This window comes from Prunus dulcis, chromosome 1, assembly GCF_902201215.1.
Source record: "Prunus dulcis chromosome 1, ALMONDv2, whole genome shotgun sequence".
In the NCBI taxonomy this organism is placed as follows: domain Eukaryota; kingdom Viridiplantae; phylum Streptophyta; class Magnoliopsida; order Rosales; family Rosaceae; genus Prunus; species Prunus dulcis.
In genome coordinates, this window is record NC_047650.1 from 9,600,549 (window position 1) to 9,618,315 (window position 17,767).

General features: G+C 38.8%; 3 protein-coding genes across 4 annotated transcripts; 1 reads left to right on the top strand and 2 right to left on the bottom strand.

Annotated features, from left to right (window-relative positions):
• The first annotated feature begins 463 nt into the window (after positions 1-463).
• On the top strand, positions 464-1,507 carry LOC117614158 (huntingtin-interacting protein K). Its single transcript, XM_034342872.1, has 2 exons — positions 464-809; positions 1,161-1,507. The coding sequence occupies exons 1-2, from the start codon at positions 622-624 to the stop codon at positions 1,306-1,308; spliced, it is 336 nt and encodes a 111-aa protein (XP_034198763.1). The 5' UTR covers positions 464-621; the 3' UTR covers positions 1,309-1,507.
• Positions 1,508-2,164: 657 nt separating this feature from the next.
• On the bottom strand, positions 2,165-8,671 carry LOC117629418. The gene is made up of 13 exons (XM_034362003.1): positions 7,631-8,671; positions 6,914-7,328; positions 6,178-6,838; positions 5,829-5,869; positions 5,237-5,305; positions 4,842-4,942; positions 4,619-4,697; positions 4,443-4,541; positions 4,240-4,308; positions 4,074-4,123; positions 3,876-3,957; positions 3,483-3,577; positions 2,165-2,831 (listed from the first exon to the last, which is right to left on the bottom strand). Exons 1-13 carry the CDS (start codon positions 8,101-8,103, stop codon positions 2,705-2,707), a joined length of 2,361 nt encoding a protein of 786 aa, XP_034217894.1. The 5' UTR covers positions 8,104-8,671; the 3' UTR covers positions 2,165-2,704.
• Positions 8,672-11,743: 3,072 nt separating this feature from the next.
• Positions 11,744-17,541, bottom strand: LOC117629932 (phytochrome B). Of its 2 annotated transcripts, XM_034362619.1 has the most exons (5): positions 15,007-17,541; positions 13,547-14,354; positions 13,104-13,397; positions 12,822-12,888; positions 12,436-12,550 (listed from the first exon to the last, which is right to left on the bottom strand). In XM_034362619.1, the coding sequence occupies exons 1-4, from the start codon at positions 17,045-17,047 to the stop codon at positions 12,855-12,857; spliced, it is 3,177 nt and encodes a 1,058-aa protein (XP_034218510.1). In that variant the 5' UTR covers positions 17,048-17,541; the 3' UTR covers positions 12,436-12,550; positions 12,822-12,854. The 2 variants fall into 2 exon arrangements, with proteins under 2 accessions (XP_034218501.1, XP_034218510.1); XM_034362610.1 differs by lacking the exon at positions 12,822-12,888 and having other exon boundaries at positions 11,744-12,550; positions 15,007-17,537.
• Between the last annotated feature and the right edge of the window lie 226 nt (positions 17,542-17,767).

Sequence of the window (17,767 nt, forward strand, 5' to 3'; positions counted from 1 at the left end):
GCCACTAGTTTACAAGATTTTTATTAGGACTTTTCTAGAATGCCTACAATAATTATGTCTTAAAGCTTGACTTTGTCAAAGTTGATGGATATTTCTTGAAGTTTCTATATTTTTTCTAAGTTTTTTTAAATTCTTCAAAACAAGTGTGTATTAAATTTAACAATTTTCCTATGACCTTGTACTATATTAGCCGATGCAATTGGAGTAAGGACTCCAAGGGGGTCTAAGTTGTACCTTTGCTTGTTCAAAAAAAAAAAAAAAAAGAGACCGTTAGCGAGTAGAAAGAAAAATAAAATCGATTAATTCTCTCAGTTGACCATTGCCACCCTCGTGGGCCATGCCTAGGCTTTACCATTGACTTAGCACACAAGTTAGGGCTGAGCAGGCTATGATTATAGCCCAATCTATAACGGATTGATTGGGCCTTCTCTCATTCTAGCCCAGTAGTGACGGGCTCCGCACTCACCCACCACTTCAAGTCTCAACAAAATCTAGGGTTTTAGCAAATTCCTGCAGGAAAAAAAAAAGGAGGCTTGTAATTCTCTCTATTTCTCTGAATTGTGTGAGAATCAGAAAGAAAACGCAATCAAAATCGAAAGCAGAATCAGAGAAGAGAAAAAAATGGAGGGAGGTGGAGAAGGAGAGGTAGAGAGGGTGGAGGACTCGAAGGACTTGCAGCAGCAGAGCAAAGCCTTCGATAAGCTTACTGACCGCGTCGAAGATCGCCAGCTCGACTCTACCCGCGTCCAGGAGGCCATGGCTTCCATTGCTGCCTCCTCCGAAGCCGATTGGAATGCTATGCGATTGAGGTCACTATTCAGATTCACTCTCTTTTTCTTCTTTTTCTTTTTTCTTTCTATAAAAAATTTCAATTTAGGGTTAACTTAATTGAGTTTGAATTACATATGCGATTAAAGCACAGTTTTTTTTTGTCATGAAATTTGCATAAAGTTGTTAACTTTGATTTGGGGTTTTGGCAGAACTGAAGTTGAGGTAGCAATAATAATTATATTTGTATTATAATGTGTAGCAAATTGTATCTTTTGATGCCAAACATAAGCATAAGATGAGCTTGTTTAAGACTTGGGTCTGCCCATGTTTAAAGTTTTCAGCATTCTAAAAGAGCTCCATGGCTCTCCATGCTTCATCACAATTTACAGGGAGAAGGAATTGGCTGCCGTGAAGATCAATGCAGCTGATGTTGACATAATTGCAAATGAACTAGAGTTGGACAAGAAGGTTGCTGAGAGGACCTTGCGGGAGCACAAAGGTGATGCCGTTGCTGCCATTCGACACTTGCTTCACTAGAATAATGCCCTCGACAAAATGAAGATGACAAGAACTTGGGTTTCATCTTATTTTCATTGTTCAATGTTAAATCAGATGTTCACATTGTTGAATTGTGATGAGGATAAATTATCAAGAAACGTGAGGTTTGTGAGTGATACATGTTTGGCTTGGATTGACTCAGATTTGTTTCAGCGTTTAATGGTTAGATTATACCAAATAGAAGTGGCCGTCCTAATTCCTAAGATAAGATTCCATGACAAGAAGAAAGTGTGTTCATTTTCCTGCCCGTCCATATTGTCTGTTACCAATATGCGGTTGGCCTAACGCCATGTTTAAAGATATTATTTGTCTCCCAAAACTTTTCTGATGCAGTGGATGAGATATTATCTACTTATATGCATGTTGGGACAAATTAGGGAATTCCTCACGGCATGCGATGGCCATCCAATCCAATGCATTGGACCCAGATATTGGTAACAGAGGGACACATTGACAAAGTGAAGTGCCAGGTGCTTTTATAACAACCAGTGCATGTGATAAAATATCAGCAAAGCATAAGCACACAACGAGCACTTGAATTTTCAAGCTTTATTGCCGCAGAATTGCGTACGAGGGATCAATAATAAGAAGGGGATTCACTATTATACTAAATATAGTGGTCTAAATTGTAAAAATATTCTATATGAAATGGACTTTAAAAATATACCCAAAATTCATTTACAACATAATAATGAGGCTTTTAACTTCTTACAAACAAAATTACCATCGATTTCTTAAAACAAGTCAAACCTCAAAATCTCATTAAAAAATTTCAAAAAAAATTAAATTCAATAGAGTCAGATATCATTTTTCAGATTTATTTATAAAAATTAAATAATGTAGAATTTATTTATATTATTAATACTAAAAATGGGTATATAACTAAATATCTCTAATAAAAACCCAGTAAATTGAAATGATAAAGCAAAGAGATTGGTAACTCTCTCTATTTACTCAAATGAATATAGATTCTGCCCCTTTGTACAACATTTTTTCTTCCCTGAGTAATGGTGCTTGGAATTTTCCAATATAGAATCACAAAATGGGCGGCATGTGGCGCCCTGTTGCATGACACAGCGTACTTTGAAGCCCATAATTTTACTTTTGTAGGATGTCATGTCAGTGGAGTGAATAAACGACCATCATCACACAACCAAACCAATCACCATCTAAAATTAGGCAGCTCCCTCTCAGCTACTATCTATCTGCTTTTCAACTTTGTGGTTCCAAATACCACTTGCCATTTGTGGCTATCTCTGGCAAATTACCATTTTTCCAGCAACAAGTGAAAAAGCATCTATCTGAGAGTGCCTTGCTTCTTCACCCAACAATGTGGTAGATGAAGAAACCCACTGCAATGCCACACAAAGCTGAGCTACAATTCCTTTTGGGTGCTATCACCTGCGGCAGAACGTGCTGCTTGAAACTGAAGAGCATATTGTCTCTGCATGTCTCTAAGCTTTTCCAGCAGTTCTTGAAATGTTGGCCGAGAAGCTGCATCACTGGTTTTGATGAAGTTGAAATCAGCACATTAGCCGCCGTTTTACCAAAGTTGATTCATAACAGTTAGAAGAAATAACAAAATAGAATAGTCTTGAATTATAGACACCAGACACTACAGGATAATAAACAATTAAGCTTGACCTTAGGATGCCATCAATGTCCCTATCAAATATCCATACGACCCAACAAACGCATGCCAAACTACCTTGACCACAAAAATCAAACTACACATCTTTTGAAGACAATAAAATATTCTTAGGATAATATGATCCTTATCCATATGCAAATAATATGAACATCACATATAACATATATACACGGTCCTACTTGCAGTTGGCTACAGTCCATAATACAGTGATGGTTAATGCAAAAGCCCTATTGACTAGGCTAATTCTGGCTAGAAAGGTAAGTTGGTAAAACAAGTGCAGCAAATGATATGAAGATATGCTTCTAGCAGCATGTCAAACAAAGAAAGTGAGGGTCATGTACTTCGCAAATGTCATACGGACTATTTTGTAAGCACACTGACCAACTACTGAGATGATAAACACGTGAACTGATCCCAGTTGAGGGGTAGCATTTCATATACTAAATTTAATCCTTAGATCTAAAATATGAAATCAACTAAGAAGCATGGAAAGAATTACTACCTCTGCCAGCAGCTCTCAATCATAGAAGCCCACTGAGGGTCCAAATCTTTTGGGATCTCTAGCCTTTGGTCCATAAACCCTACAGCTCCAATCACCTGCAAGTATCCTAAAAAAATTGTTGTTCATATGTGCACACAATATGTCCTGGCCCCTTTTGTTATTATTATCAAAAAAATGGCATATTGAAGAGATACTACTAAGATGCTTGGTTCATTTCTCGCCATTGAAAAATAAGGTTTGTGGGAGAACTGAGGATATTGAGTTTAATATTACATCTCTAAAAGAAGGTAATAAACAATTACAAAAAAAATTAATTTATGTAAGTTTACAGAAATGTTGTGATATCTTTCGTTCTTGAATAATGTCTGGATATTTTATCCAAGAAAACAATACCTGCATTGAGTTTAGATTGTCCCAAGGGATCTTCTCAGTAACAAGCTCCCACAATATCACCCCATAGCTGTAAATATCAGACCTATATACATCCAAAGTTCCAAACAGCACAAATAGATATAAATTTAGTTATAGAAACCATAGAAGGAACCAAGACCCTGTTAAGGTAAATATTCCAGATGAACAATTACAACATACTTCTCATCTGAGGGTTCATTACGTAGAACTTCTGGTGCCATCCATTGAGGCTACAAAAAAGAAAATTGCCACATGTAAGTGAGAATTTCAAAATTTTATGCAGGCTCATATGTAGTGACATTAGACTGATTGGTTTAATATAATTAGTAAAGACGAGTTAAAATACCGTCCCCTTCCCAGTCTTGGTTGTGAGAAATGTATCATGCTTAAGACGCGAAAGACCAAAATCACCAACCTGTTCAGATAACATTAAATGGGTCGTTGTTTAACTTGATAGAATTGCTGTGTAACCCAAAGAAGAAAAAACTTATGGACCACAAAACGTCAAATAGAGGGATTTAAGAAATAGAAACATGACTGGCAACAGACCTTGACAGTCCAGTTCTTATCAACTAGGAGATTTGAAGACTTCAGATCCCTATGAATGATAGGTGGATTGAAATGATGAAGATAATTCATGCCTCGTGCCTGTGGAAAATTCAGTATTTCTTATTGAGGTTACTCTAATATATATCGTTTTTGTACTATTACTCAATAATACTCACTATATCTATTGCCATATGAACACGTCGTCTCCAGTCTAGTTTTGATGTGTTCCTCTGTAGTAAGCGAAACAAACTTCCACTGCATTAAGAGAATATTGATACGAGTGGCACCAGTGAGCTTGCGAAGTACTTTAAAAAGGATATATGAACTTCCAGAAATGATAAACATAAATTCAGATACTTGTAAATATAGAGCTTCCGGAAAGGGAAGTTCAGAACCAACCGTGGGAGGAACTCTGTTACAATACAGAGACGCTGAGGTGAAGTCACAGCTCCCATAAAAAGCAGAACATTTGGATGTCGAAGCCTTTTCATAAGAGACACCTTGATAAACAATACCATATTGTAACATCAGCATTTAACAAAATGAATAACTACAAAATTAACCATAAAGACAAAAGACGAAAGGAATGCCATAGAAATATTTTTTAGCGGTCGGGCATGGGGTGGTCAAGATTGTCACACCCACAAGTCCCTTCTAATATGGAATGTGCATTACATAATCCCACACTCATCAAGAGAAATCTCCAAAAGGTATATTCAAACATTCCAGTCAAACTCTCATCCACTTCCTAAGTACATAAGCAAGTGCAAATCATATGCAGCTAGAAAGCATACCTCTTGTCTGAAGGAAAGTATCACATCTTCTGCATATTCTTGCTTGGAGAATACCTTGACAGCAACATCCTGTAATAGCACAGATATCAGTCAAACACACATAAATATTATATGCTCGCAATACTTCTAATGCTTCTTCACCTTCCATATCCTAAACAATTAAAACAGAATAAACATCCCACATGCATCATCATCATACCACACCTAGTTCGTATGAATAAGAAGAGTTGTTCATTGATACTGCAAACACCCATATTTTATAGACTTTTTCTTAAACGAAACCATATTATATAGACTTTGATATGTTTGACATTTCATCCAATTTTATGCTGTAGGCATAACATGTAGGCACGGAGCACTATGGTCATCAAGACAGTTAACGAGCTTTTTTTTTACTGGGCAAGTGGTGTTACTGCTTGCAATTTGAACTGCATTTTGTCTTCGTTAGGTAATTGGAATTCGTTTTTTTGGTTTGAAGAGAAGAGTAATTGGAAATCATCACTTGAACATATCACTTCGGTTAAATCTGGAACCTTTTTTTTAGCATCCACTTCAATTTGTAGTTAACTAAAGAAAGAGTCAGAGAACACACCGATCCATACCACAGACCATGGTATACAGTTCCACATGAACCTGCAGAATGAGGAAACGGTAAATAGATATCAAAATGAAAATAAACCAAGAATAAACTCACAAGAGAAATTGTGTTGGCCTTTAGATGGACATTTTGGCAATCAAGCATGTCCCATAATCAGAGTCACCAATGATTCAATGCAGTAGATGATTCAGGAACGATGAAATACATAATGGACAACCTGCTTAATCACCTTTGGTCCTTTGGATGATTACAGACATGCTTTACCAGATCAATGAAACAGTTTCTAGAAATGAAGAATATTAATACTTCAAAAGCATGCACTGGCCACTTGAAAGATGATTACCTTGCCCAACCTGTTCTCCGATTATCAAGTCTTCCCATAGGATTTCGTAATCCAGACAGTCACTATCCACATCCACCTTATTCACAGCACTACTGCTGGTACTTCCACAGCTGCTGGCACTGCTTGTGCTGTTCACATTAAATGAGGAGGTCCAAGATCCCGAAGCCTCATTATTTGCAGTCCGATTATTTTCATTCACCTGACTCTCTGGTTTTGAACCAAAATAACTCTTCTGATGAACTGAATCATTTTCTTGCTCATTATGCAACCAAGGCCAAACAAAACGAGTAGTCTTAGCATCTGACCCTTCTCGCTCATTTCCTTTCCATGGCCACGATAATCCTTTCTTACCCATCCATGCTTCTGCTTTTGTTGATATTATCTTTTGGATTGAAGGTTTTCCTTCACTCTCATCGCCAGAATCTCTGGAGGGTTTTCCTGGAGACTTCTCATCAATCTGGGAGAACACACCAAATGGAGATGGGGGCATATCTCCTCTAGGTGTGCTAGCCCCACTTGAATTTGCATCCTCCCTATGGTCAGAGAAAAGAGAATCTGAACCATGATCCGAATAATGACTATCTCCACTCCCACCTTCGCGATCCATGTTGTTTTCTCCTGCACGAATTCTCGACTTCACTTTGTTGCTCACTTTGGATGCCTGTTTCATGACTCTAACAATCAGCATGCGCCATTCAATACTAAATCAAAGGAAGAGGGGAACTATAAGACTAACCAAATTTGTTAATTTTGATGCAATTGCATTTTGTAGAGGCTGCTGAGCATCAAGGCCAAGTTTAGCTGTAACACTAGCTCTAGAACGGCTGTAGCTTGAATCTGATTCTGGGTGCTTCGCACCTGACAATGGAATCCTCGTTTCTTGAAAGGGCCGTATATCACTTGACACACTAATAATCCCAATAAAAGTGTCATCATCATCATAGAATGGAGTATTCGTTACAATGGCGGTAAACCTCTCCCCAAACTTGTTCTTGACAGGGAACTGCCCAGTCCAGCTCTCCCCGTTAGTGACACGGTGGACTATATTATTTGCTACAGCAACGTCCTGGGGTTCTACTAAAAGCTCAATGGGACTCTTTCCAAGGGCCTCTGCCGCAGAAAAACCATATAGGTTTTCAGCACTTTTGTTCCTGCAAAATTAAATTTTCCCAAATGCACCAAACTGAAACCTTCTAACACAGAAACCAAACTTCAAAGCATAAATACTCAATCTCATTTTAACACCACAAATTAACAGTTGCAACGAGAAACCAAATAACCCCACAATAATATAACAAATACTGAAAACAAAAAGACAAAATACAAGCAATCCATACTAATCCCAAAACAAATTTCACCCATACAAAAAAACCTCGACAGAAAAAAAAAAAAAAAAAAAAAAAAAAAAAAAAATCAAAATCTGCAAGACCAAGACTTTAATTGAGCTACTCACCAGTAAATTATATGACCATTAAGATCAAATATATGCACAGACTGCCCAATTGACTGCAAAATGTTCAGATACTGCCTATCAGTAAAGTTCACAGCTGACGGCCCGCTGCCACTGCCACCTCCGCTGCTAGCACTGCCACCGCCGCCACGGAAGGTGCCTCCAGTCGGAGGATCATGGCTGCGGCTCTCCCTCTGAAGCGGCGACGAATGCCGAAACGAAGTAGACCCTTTCTTCCAAGCCGCCGCATCGAAACCTCCACTACTACCACCGCCAGCGCCAGCGCCGGCACCGACTCTCCTTTTAGGCACAGACGATAACCTTGAGCGCTGTGGCGAAACGGAGTGAGCCCTTTGGTGCTCTGATTTGACATCGTCAGAGTGCCTGAGCTTGGACATCTCTTGCTTGAGGTGGGCGTGACCCGCTTCAAGTACTTGGATCTTCTTGAGAAGCTCCTCTGGAGGTGGACTGTCCATTGAAAGAAGCTCCAAGCTTGAAGCAATACACAACAACCCAATTGAGAGTCTTCAATGAAATGAACAAGCTTGGCTTGAAAATGGTATTATACCAAGCTCAACAAGAAGAAGATTCATGGGTCTGTCTCTCTCTCTCTCTCTTTGCTTCTCCAATAACCCAAAATGAGAAAATAATGGAGACCCAGTTGATGATCTTGAAAGCTACCTATAAGCAACTACTAAGCATGGGTTGAAATTGATAAGACAGAGTCAGAGAGATTGATGAATCTCTGTCCCTCTTTTCTCAAAATAACTGCATTCTTTCCTTTGCTTGCTTCCTATAATAAGTGCAGTCAAACAAATTGCTGATTTGAGAGGTCAATAGCATACTAAACATCTCTGTTTACTTTTTTGTTTTCTGCTTTTGATCTTCTTCGCCCTCTTCTTCTTCTCTTACTCTCTCTCTCTCTTTTAGGTTTTAGCTTATTTTTTCTGCTGTCGCCTCTCCCTCTCTCTCTCTCTCTCTCAGACTCTCTCTTGTTTTGGGCGGTTTGCTGTTTTCTCTAATTTTTTATCTCATCATCATCATCATCTGAATCTTGCTATTTAGACCATAAGTTATATATATGCTTAATCTCTGCAAATGCTTTACCCACGCGCGAAATAAGCGAGTACAAAGACTAACCAATCATTCTTCCTGATTTTCACCTTTAACTCCAATCAGCAATGGGCGTCCTCACCGACCAAGCTGCTGCGTTTATCTTCTGCAAGTAAGGCTTTTCCTTTTCTGCCAAAAGGCCCTCTTAGTTAGTCTATTTCCACTCCTCTTTTTGATCCTACCACTCCCATCTTCTTTTTCTTTGCTTCTTTTTTTGGAGGCCATGCAAAATAATAATATTGTACGTCATAAATTCCAAGTGGGCAAGGCAATGTCCATTTTTGTCCATAAATTTCTTCTTCTTTTTTTTGGAATTTAATTGGTCTATTATCAAAGTCATGTTTAAAATATGGGATTGGGTTAGCTTGGGGCTTAGATTACTTAATTTGCAGTTGCGCATGATATACATTGGACTGACTTGTAGTTCACCTATAATGAGTTTACAATTTTGCCATCAGCTCTCTTTTGGTATGAAAATTGTGTTCTATGAGAAACTATTTTATAAATGGAGGGATAAGGTTAGGTTAATGAGCTCACGAGGTTTCGTTCATACACATCAGGAGAAAAGGGCAATTCTGTGCTCTAAAACCTGTCTAATCAAAATGTTTTTGGACCTATTAGGAGCCTGATTTACCAACGGTAGCATACCATAAAAGGAGAAGAATTTGTGTTGGTTGGTTTCCTTTAAGGCAATGATATAGGTGCAAACGGGATAGAAAAAGATCTTGACTTGCAGATGAGATGTCTTGAGTTTGAATAATTATACAATATTACAGTTATCTTGTGATACTCCCACTCAATTCTTGCCACTTGTCCAATTTGAAAAAGAAATGATTTGCTTTTTCACAGCTGGACTTTTACTTAATTTTCATATTTTTGAAATAGAATTAGAAAAATAAAAATAAATTAAAAAGTACCATAGCCGTCACCCCTCTCTCTTCCCCTTCTCTCTTCCTCTTTCAAACAATATCGTTATCTTCCATAATGCCCCTACACCTTTCTCTGATTTCTCTCAAACCTCAACCTTTCTTATATTGCCACTGGCCGATCCTGATTACCAAAGCATGAACCCATTTTTAATTATCAAGACTACTTCCCAACTATTATCATCAATACCAGTTTAATCATCCTCCCTCTAAACCCAACCCCACTACATAAAATTAATATAAGAGGTAAAGAGAAAGAGGAAGGGAGAGGGATGGCAGTCATGGCAGGTACTGGGGATTAGGTTCGTTGGGTTAGGGTGGTGCTGCTATTGGGGCAATATTCTTTTTTTTTTTTTTAAATATAAATTTACCATCAAGTCTTTTATTTTTCTAATTCTATTTCTGTAAAAAAGTAAATCATTTAATTTTAAAAATAAATACATGACAATATTTTTATAGAAGTACCATAAGCTAACGTAATATATTTGTACTCTTTTATAATTTTTCGAAAAGAAGACACATAACATAAGCACCAATTGGGGTTTGACTCGGTTATCCTCTTTGAGTTTTGCATTATTGGGTGGCTTTTTTTTGTTTACTCTTTCTCCTTCCTACCCTTATCTCTCTTTTTGTATTTAGAGCTTTGCTTTCAACATTTGTATAGAGGAATGTCAGTTGGTAATATGTGTGTTGACAACTTGACAATCCTTTATAAGCACTAATAACATTTAATATTTGTCTTATATTTATTCATTATTTATGTGCAAGTATATGGCTTATGTCAGCTTGTTAGGTCAATGCATCGGTCTTATTGTACTCAAGTTCGAATTTTTCTCTATCTAAATTATAGTACTTAAAAAAAAATATCCCTTTGTGAAAAAAAATAAAAAAAAGTCATTATTTACATGCATGAATAACGTTAACATTCATCTCAAACTTGTTTTTATCGTTCATGCATGTGAGAGATGGTTAACATTTTTCTTGTATTCTTCAATCCTTTCTCTTTTTGTATTTAGAGCTTTGCTTTCAACATTGGTGTAGATAAATGTTAGTTGTTAACGTTCGTGTTGATAATCTTCTATGCGCATGAACGAGTTTAATATTTTTCTTGTATTTATTTGTTGTCCACGCACATGAATAATATTGTACATTTATCTTTTATTTATTTTACGTATGTTTCATAATCGCTAGTATGCGCGAGAATCATGAATAATATTTGATATTTGTCTTATATTTATTTTGCGTGTGTCTCATATTCGCTCGTATGCGTGTCAGTCGGTGAATATTTGCCTTTTGTTTTTCAGTTAAAACGTTTTCTTCCTTCTAATAGGACGCTTTCAACTTTAGAAGCAAGGGGCAAGTTGCCCTCTCTCTCTCCTGCCTCTAGAACAAAAGTGTTTACACTAAAACTAGAACTCAGTTTGCGTGCACAGCATTACAATGGGCGTGCAAGCACACAACTTTTGGAGTGAAAGAGACAATGAGCAGCAGCAACAAAGCTTCTTGTTCTCTCTCCTAATATTATGGGATAATATTATCATTAACAAACGAAGCAAGTGACACTTCCATTATTACCATTTAGTGCTAAACTTTACCATAAAATATCCTTATCTCATACCAAACCTAAGCATCTTGTAAGCTCGTAGTGACCTATCAAGTTGACTTAGGCACATTACATCCAATTCTACAATAAATTAAGTATGGGGACGATTTTGACAGATGAGAGACAAGACAAGAAGCAAGTTCTAAAATCCATCCAGCTCTTAGAAAAATGGGCAATTGTATTGTATAATATTACTCTCCTAAACACCCACCTTCCCAAAGAAGTTACAATTCACAGCAAAAATGGGATTTTTTTTTAATAATAAAAAAAACTAATATAATCAATGAGGCTGGTAAGGCACTCTGCTATACCAGAAAAATTTTAGTTGCACCGACAATCCGCGGCCAATAATACTATGCTACATAGAAGTGTTATCACGCATCATAGCGTTATTAGTCGGAATAGCAAAATGGTGCTATCCCCGTTTCATGGATGTCTATCTTCGATGTGGACACAGACAGGTGATCCAAAGTATATCTTCGCCAAGAAAAAAGCACATATTACTCAGACAAGTCATCCATGTTACATTAAATCCAGCAACTAGAAGATGACTATCAGTATCAGCTTTATTACACAGAAGAAGTATTATACATTAAAAGGGAAAAGGCCAAAAAGCTTTCGCTGTGGACACTTTGAGAACATGAAGCGGAAACGACTTAGTACAAGCAATCAAGTAGAAACATGCGAAAGAACGATCTGACTCAATCTAACAAGTCTCCTACCGGAAGAGCTTTTGATCGTGGAAGCCTCTCTACAATTACCTCAAATGGACCCACTTGGTCCTTTTCAATGAATAACACAGGGCGGCACACTAATGCATTAAGATTTGGCTTAACTGCACTAGAGAAATCTTAAGACTGCACGTAGACTATCGGCTACCTTACTCAAGCATGTTTGTCATTTGAACTTGTGTAGTCAAACAGCAATCTTGGATAACGCAAACATGTTTTGAGTTTTGTCAAGTACCCTTGAAACGAATCTGGTAGCTTTGGTTCCCGGTGCAGTTTGTTCTGGGAGAAGGAGCATCTCCTGTTGAGACTATAAAGTCCTGGATATCCAATGACCTAGTCAATACTCTTTGTACTCCGAGGCATAGGAAACTCAAGAATAATTAAGAAATAACATCTTTCTGACTCTCTGATATATTGGACTTCTCCATTCATGAGCTTTAAAATCTTCCTGCACATGCTCAGTCCTAGGCCCTCCTGAGTCATCCATTGACTGCTATGGAACATATCTTGAACTAATTGAGGAGGAAGACCATCACCAGGACATACCAACCTTCACCATAAACACTGTATTAGTCATTTACATATCAAAACAATATCCATGCCAATAACAATATAAGAAGAAAAGCGCTGCTTTTGTGCATTGCAATTTGCAAGTGATGCCCAACAAGACTAGCCAAGGGATGTTTGTATAGACTCTGAAAAAAGTTGGCAGACACAGATTTTACAATTGTATTCCATTAAGCACATAATCATTCTGGTCAGACTATGCCAAGAGAATGCAAGAGGACCATAAGTACAAAACAGATCTTTGCATTACCGACCCATAATCACCCAACCAAGTTATTCAACAGACGTCAAGGCTCAGAGACCATGATTGCAATTTTGCTCCTACAAAACATAGCAGATAGTTTTCAAACCTATGGGTTCAACAAGACAGCCACAGTCCAACATAAAAACGCCTCCTGGTTGGTTGAGGTTCTTAATTTGAGCCACGGGACATCAGGTAAAGTCAGGTTGCAAGGACAACTTGCATACATAACTTTATTATCTTGTCACCATCAACGTCCAACTAATAATATATAAATACTGGGAAGCCAAAGTACCTGAATTCAGTACGAACCAGAGTGACTCCATCAGGTACTTTCTTCAAGCTTGGAAGAACATGAATCTCCACCCAACCTTCTGGAGATGGTGCATAACGTACCATATTCAATAAGAAATCAGCTAAGACCTGCTGAATTCTCACTTGATCACCACAAACAGCCAATGTTTTGATTTCTTCAGGAATATCCCGAATCAATTGTAGATCCCTTTCCCTCAGCAATAACATTACTTGGCTAACAACAGCGTTTATGACACTCCCAAGAAAGAATTCTGACTTCTCAAGCTCCAGTGATCTAATTCACCAACAACAACAAAAACTTAATTGTGTTTTTCCTATTTTCAATTATGAAGAAATTTGGATACAGGTATTAATAATGCAGTCCTAGATGAAGATATTAAACAAAAGAGCATGTGAGAAGAATTTTGTTAAAAGCCTACTTACCCATCTTCAATGCTATCCAGATCAACATCTTTTATAATCTTCAAAATTTGCTTCTCACAAGCAGCACTAGTCTCCAAAAACTGCTTTTGATCTTCATTTAAGTCTGTAGCCTCCAAAAGTGAGTTGGTAAAGCGTATACCACTTAAAGGATTTTTTATTTCCTGGCAAATGTAAGCCAATTCTTTCATCCTAGAAAAACTTTCATTTTCCTGTTGCCTCTGAACTTTAAGAGCTTGTTGCAGTTCTGAACTTGCAATCTGCAAAAAGCAGAAAGCTCCAATAACCTGACCTTCTGCGTTCACCCTCTTATTGGCTGTCAAGAGAGCTTGTACATATTTCCCATTTCGGTCAAAGAATGAAAAGGGAAATTTGTCTGTGTCTAGCCCTCCAATGGCATTGTGTAGGACAATCATGAATTCTGTCATAGCATCTGGACCCTTGAGTCGACAGCAACTGCCGAAGACCTCTCCAACCAACATTTTTCCAAGGATTTCTCCATGGCTCCACCCAGTGAGCTTTGCCATGGCAGTGTTCCATTCCGAGCAACATGTGTTATCATCTGAAGCAAATATAGGAGGGATCAAAGGGTTTGGACTATGAACGATGGCCTTGTAATCACCTTGTATTTTTATGAACTTGTCCATTACTACTTTTTGACCAGTTACGTCCTGACCAACGAAGCAAACTCCAACTATATTACTAGCGTAATCCTTGCTACAGCAAGCATTAACCACCACAAAAACAGGCTTGTTGTCGTGCTCTGGGCCAAATGTCCTCATTTTTATTTCTACATTCTTATCTTCTTCTCCTGCATTGAAAATACTAATATAGTAAAATATTCAATTTTTACCAAAACAGACTTGCTTTCAAAATAAACATTAAACTTGTGATCCAAATCACAAAAAATGAAACAAAAATGTATATATAAAAAATAAAAAAATAAAAACTGTTTAGTCCCCTCTTTTGGGCATAATAAGCCATACTGGCATTAATGTCATGTTCATTTTTAATTTTTAAGGTAGCATTCAGAAACTTATACCTATATGGTACATCAACACTCATGTTCTGTCCATGTTCCATTGCTACAAAGCAATCACCTAATTGATCATTTAATAGTCACGCAAGAGAATAAGAAATGCATATATTAATACAACACAATACAAGCAATAACTACAATATGAGAACTGCATATTTACAGTAAAATTTAATCACATAGAAGGTACCTAGGCATCACAATGAAACCGTCTCAGTGAACTTCACAACTTGAAGTAAGTCAACTTTCAATAAGACAAATATAGCGAATTTATTTCTTTATTTTGGTTTGAAATGATTATATGGCCAAGGTTAGCTTTGTGGTTTTACTTGAAATTGAGAATGAGCTGGAAACAATGTCAATAAGACCCCATTAATAAACTTCTTGAATTGAGTAGAAATAAAGACATTAGGCCTAGAAAGACTACCTCTTAAAGCGCGGAAAAGAAGTCTGCCAACAATTTCTTCAGATTCTTTGTAAACAAGATCATGAACCAAGGACTTCCCGGTAGCTTCCTCGACTGAGAGACCTGTCAACTCTGCAACCTTTGCATTCCACCCATTTATACATCCATCAACATCTACAGCAAATATGGGAGCAGTTGCAGTCTCTATCAATCTAACCATTTCTCTTGCTACCGAGCTGAGCTCATTGATCCCTTGAAACTCCAGATCACCAAGCTGGGCCTGCGTAACAGCTTTTGAATTGTTTGTCTCTGCATCCTTAAATGAGTCTCTCAAAATAATCTGCAAAGAGTGTATTGCATCCATTTCTGCGTTCTCCCACGGCAAACTACGGCTTTTAACCACTTCCAAAAATGCCTTGAATGAAGAGCGTGGATGCATCCTCTGTCCATCATCCTTGTCCTCTGGATGATGCTTTGCTCCACCCCATTTGATCTCTTTTGCAGTGTGGGATCGGAACCAGAACAGAAAATCCCTCTTAGTGATATAAGCAGCAGCCATCCCACAAACAGCATCGCCCAGAGAGGCAGCTCCAGGGTACCCAGCATCACCCAAACTATCTGTGCTTAAACCTGTTGAACTTCCATGGAAAGCCAACAGCCACTCCACAATGTCCTTTATCTGCGCTTCAGTTGGGGTCACACCTAGTGGGTAGTACTTCCCTCGGTAGTATAGTGCAGCCCCGTCACACTTCACAAGGTCCATAATACTAGGACTTTGAGTAACAATGCCAGCTGGGGTGTCACGAAGAAGCATATCACACAAGAGAGTCTGGGTCCTCAAAACATGTTTCTCAGACAATTGTGAAGCCAATTGCAATTCCATATTCAACTGAAGCCCAAAGGCCTGCATTAGGAACTCACAAGCATACCGAAGGGGAAACGGAATGCACCGAGCAGAGGTATGGTGGCAAACAACCAGGCCCCATAGTCTCATTGAGTTCCTCCCGCCAATAGCTTCCTCATCATTTCCATTGATGATGACTGCCAAAGCTAGCGAGGCAATGGAGCCCATATTAGCCATATACTGGGAGTGACAACCATGAGGGGCACGAAGTGTGGATCCAACCAAGCACAGAGGCTGCATCAGCCCTTCATCCTGAATTACATGGACCGGCGTGGCATGACAGTCTACTATCATTCTGACCCGGTTCTGCTTGAACAAAAACCTCGACGCCTGAGGTATATCCGTGGCAGGATAGTGCAGCCCAAGATATGGCTCTAAGTCAGGCCTCTTGCTCTCAGCCACAACCTCACCATGCTCATCCTCATGAAACTTATACACCATAACTCTATCATAACCAGTAAGCTCCCTTACACTCTCAACCGCAGTATCACACAAAATCTTAATGTCCCCACCAGGCAGTGACTGCAGCTGTGAAATTGCCCTCACTGCCAATTTCTGAGACTGAACCGCGCCGGCTATAGACAGCGCAGGGTCCTCTGTTCTAGCAGGCTCCAAATCAATCACAACCCCAACATCAATCCGATGCAGAATTGCGTAAAAGGGCTTTCCAGAAATCTTGGAGTGGATCCAAATTGGGTTCAAAAGTGTAATCTCCCGAGCCCCAAATGCTTTCTCGAGCAAAACTGCGCTGGAGGGCGTGAAGAGTGTACGGACATCAGTCCCAATTGTGAGGATCTCAGGTTTTTCGAGGATCGGAACTGACTGCGGCGTTAGGTCGAGCAGGTCTCGGGCGTTTTCGCTGTACGCAATGACCCCAAAGGTGGCTTCGTCCACAGCCATCATGCACCCAAAGGGTTGAATATGGCCACCCCTTTGAATTCTGGACAGGTAGGCTGTAATCTGCTGCTCCGGGACTGAGTCTTTGGTGGTCCTCATGCTCTGTGAGTAGTCGAAGGACTTACCAGACTCGCCTGACTGCTCAAACACCGCGTGCAGCCGAGCATCGACGGTGTACTGAGCAATGGCTTTGCTTACAGACTCTGTATTGTTGTGAGCTTTGGCATGGCCTGTGCCCGACGACTGAGCACCTGAAGCCATTTGATGACTTGGGTCTTCCTCTGTTTGACACAATTCTCACTGGTTTTTTTTTTCCGGTTAAATTTGCAGCGAGTGAGAAAAAGAGGCTAATAAAAGCCGAAAACCCATTTGGCCATAAAAATTTGAGGTCGATCAGAAAATGGGTTGCAGTGAAGCTTGTGACTTGTTGGAGGTGGAGGCTGGTTTTCAGTTGTTTATGTGGTTTAATTGTGAGATGGGTAGTGGGCGAGAGAGGGAAGCAACGCTGCTTTGGTTTGATCTTCTTTTTTGTTTTGCTGTGCTCTGAGAGAACTGAGAAATGAGAATGACACTTCTCTCTCTCTCTCTCTTTTTCTCATTTGTTTTTTTTGTTTGTCTGATTTATCTCTTTTTTTCTGGCCGTTTCTTGGATTTTCATTTTCATTTTCTTTGGGGGTTTTTACTTGTGGGCATGGACAGAGCTACGGTGGTGGTGAGAATATAATGGAGGCCATCCGATTGGTGGTCGTATGCGTTTGGGGAATTGGGCCAATGACAATAATTCTGATGCTGCAGATTTTGTTTTCCTATTGCACACAGTTTACATATATTCTTTATAATATTTCTGTAAGTCGACGTATTTAAATATTCTTGCAACTGACCGTCAAGTCCGCATCCTTTCTCCAAAAATATAATATAATAAGAAATAAAAAAGGAAGAAACCATTGTCCTTTCTAATTCTAGCTTAAGAAAGTCTTTTCT

What these genes read in the sequence shown, in the direction of transcription:
- LOC117629932 (XM_034362610.1), bottom strand. Translation starts at nt 17,047, where the DNA reads ATGGCTTCAGGTGCTCAGTCGTCGGGCACAGGCCATGCCAAAGCTCAC. An exon ending in TCTTTTCCGCGCTTTAAGAG is followed by an intron (nt 14,355 to 15,006) that starts GTAGTCTTTCTA and finishes TTTTCAATGCAG; the next exon opens with GAGAAGAAGATAAGAATGTA. An exon ending in CTGGATAGCATTGAAGATGG is followed by an intron (nt 13,398 to 13,546) that starts GTAAGTAGGCTT and finishes TTGGTGAATTAG; the next exon opens with ATCACTGGAGCTTGAGAAGT.
- LOC117629418 (XM_034362003.1), bottom strand. Translation starts at nt 8,103, where the DNA reads ATGGACAGTCCACCTCCAGAGGAGCTTCTCAAGAAGATCCAAGTACTT. An exon ending in GTAACAGAGTTCCTCCCACG is followed by an intron (nt 4,698 to 4,841) that starts GTTGGTTCTGAA and finishes CTCTTAATGCAG; the next exon opens with TGGAAGTTTGTTTCGCTTAC. An exon ending in AATGAACCCTCAGATGAGAA is followed by an intron (nt 3,958 to 4,073) that starts GTATGTTGTAAT and finishes GGATGTATATAG; the next exon opens with GTCTGATATTTACAGCTATG.
- LOC117614158 (XM_034342872.1), top strand. Translation starts at nt 622, where the DNA reads ATGGAGGGAGGTGGAGAAGGAGAGGTAGAGAGGGTGGAGGACTCGAAG. An exon ending in TGGAATGCTATGCGATTGAG is followed by an intron (nt 810 to 1,160) that starts GTCACTATTCAG and finishes CACAATTTACAG; the next exon opens with GGAGAAGGAATTGGCTGCCG.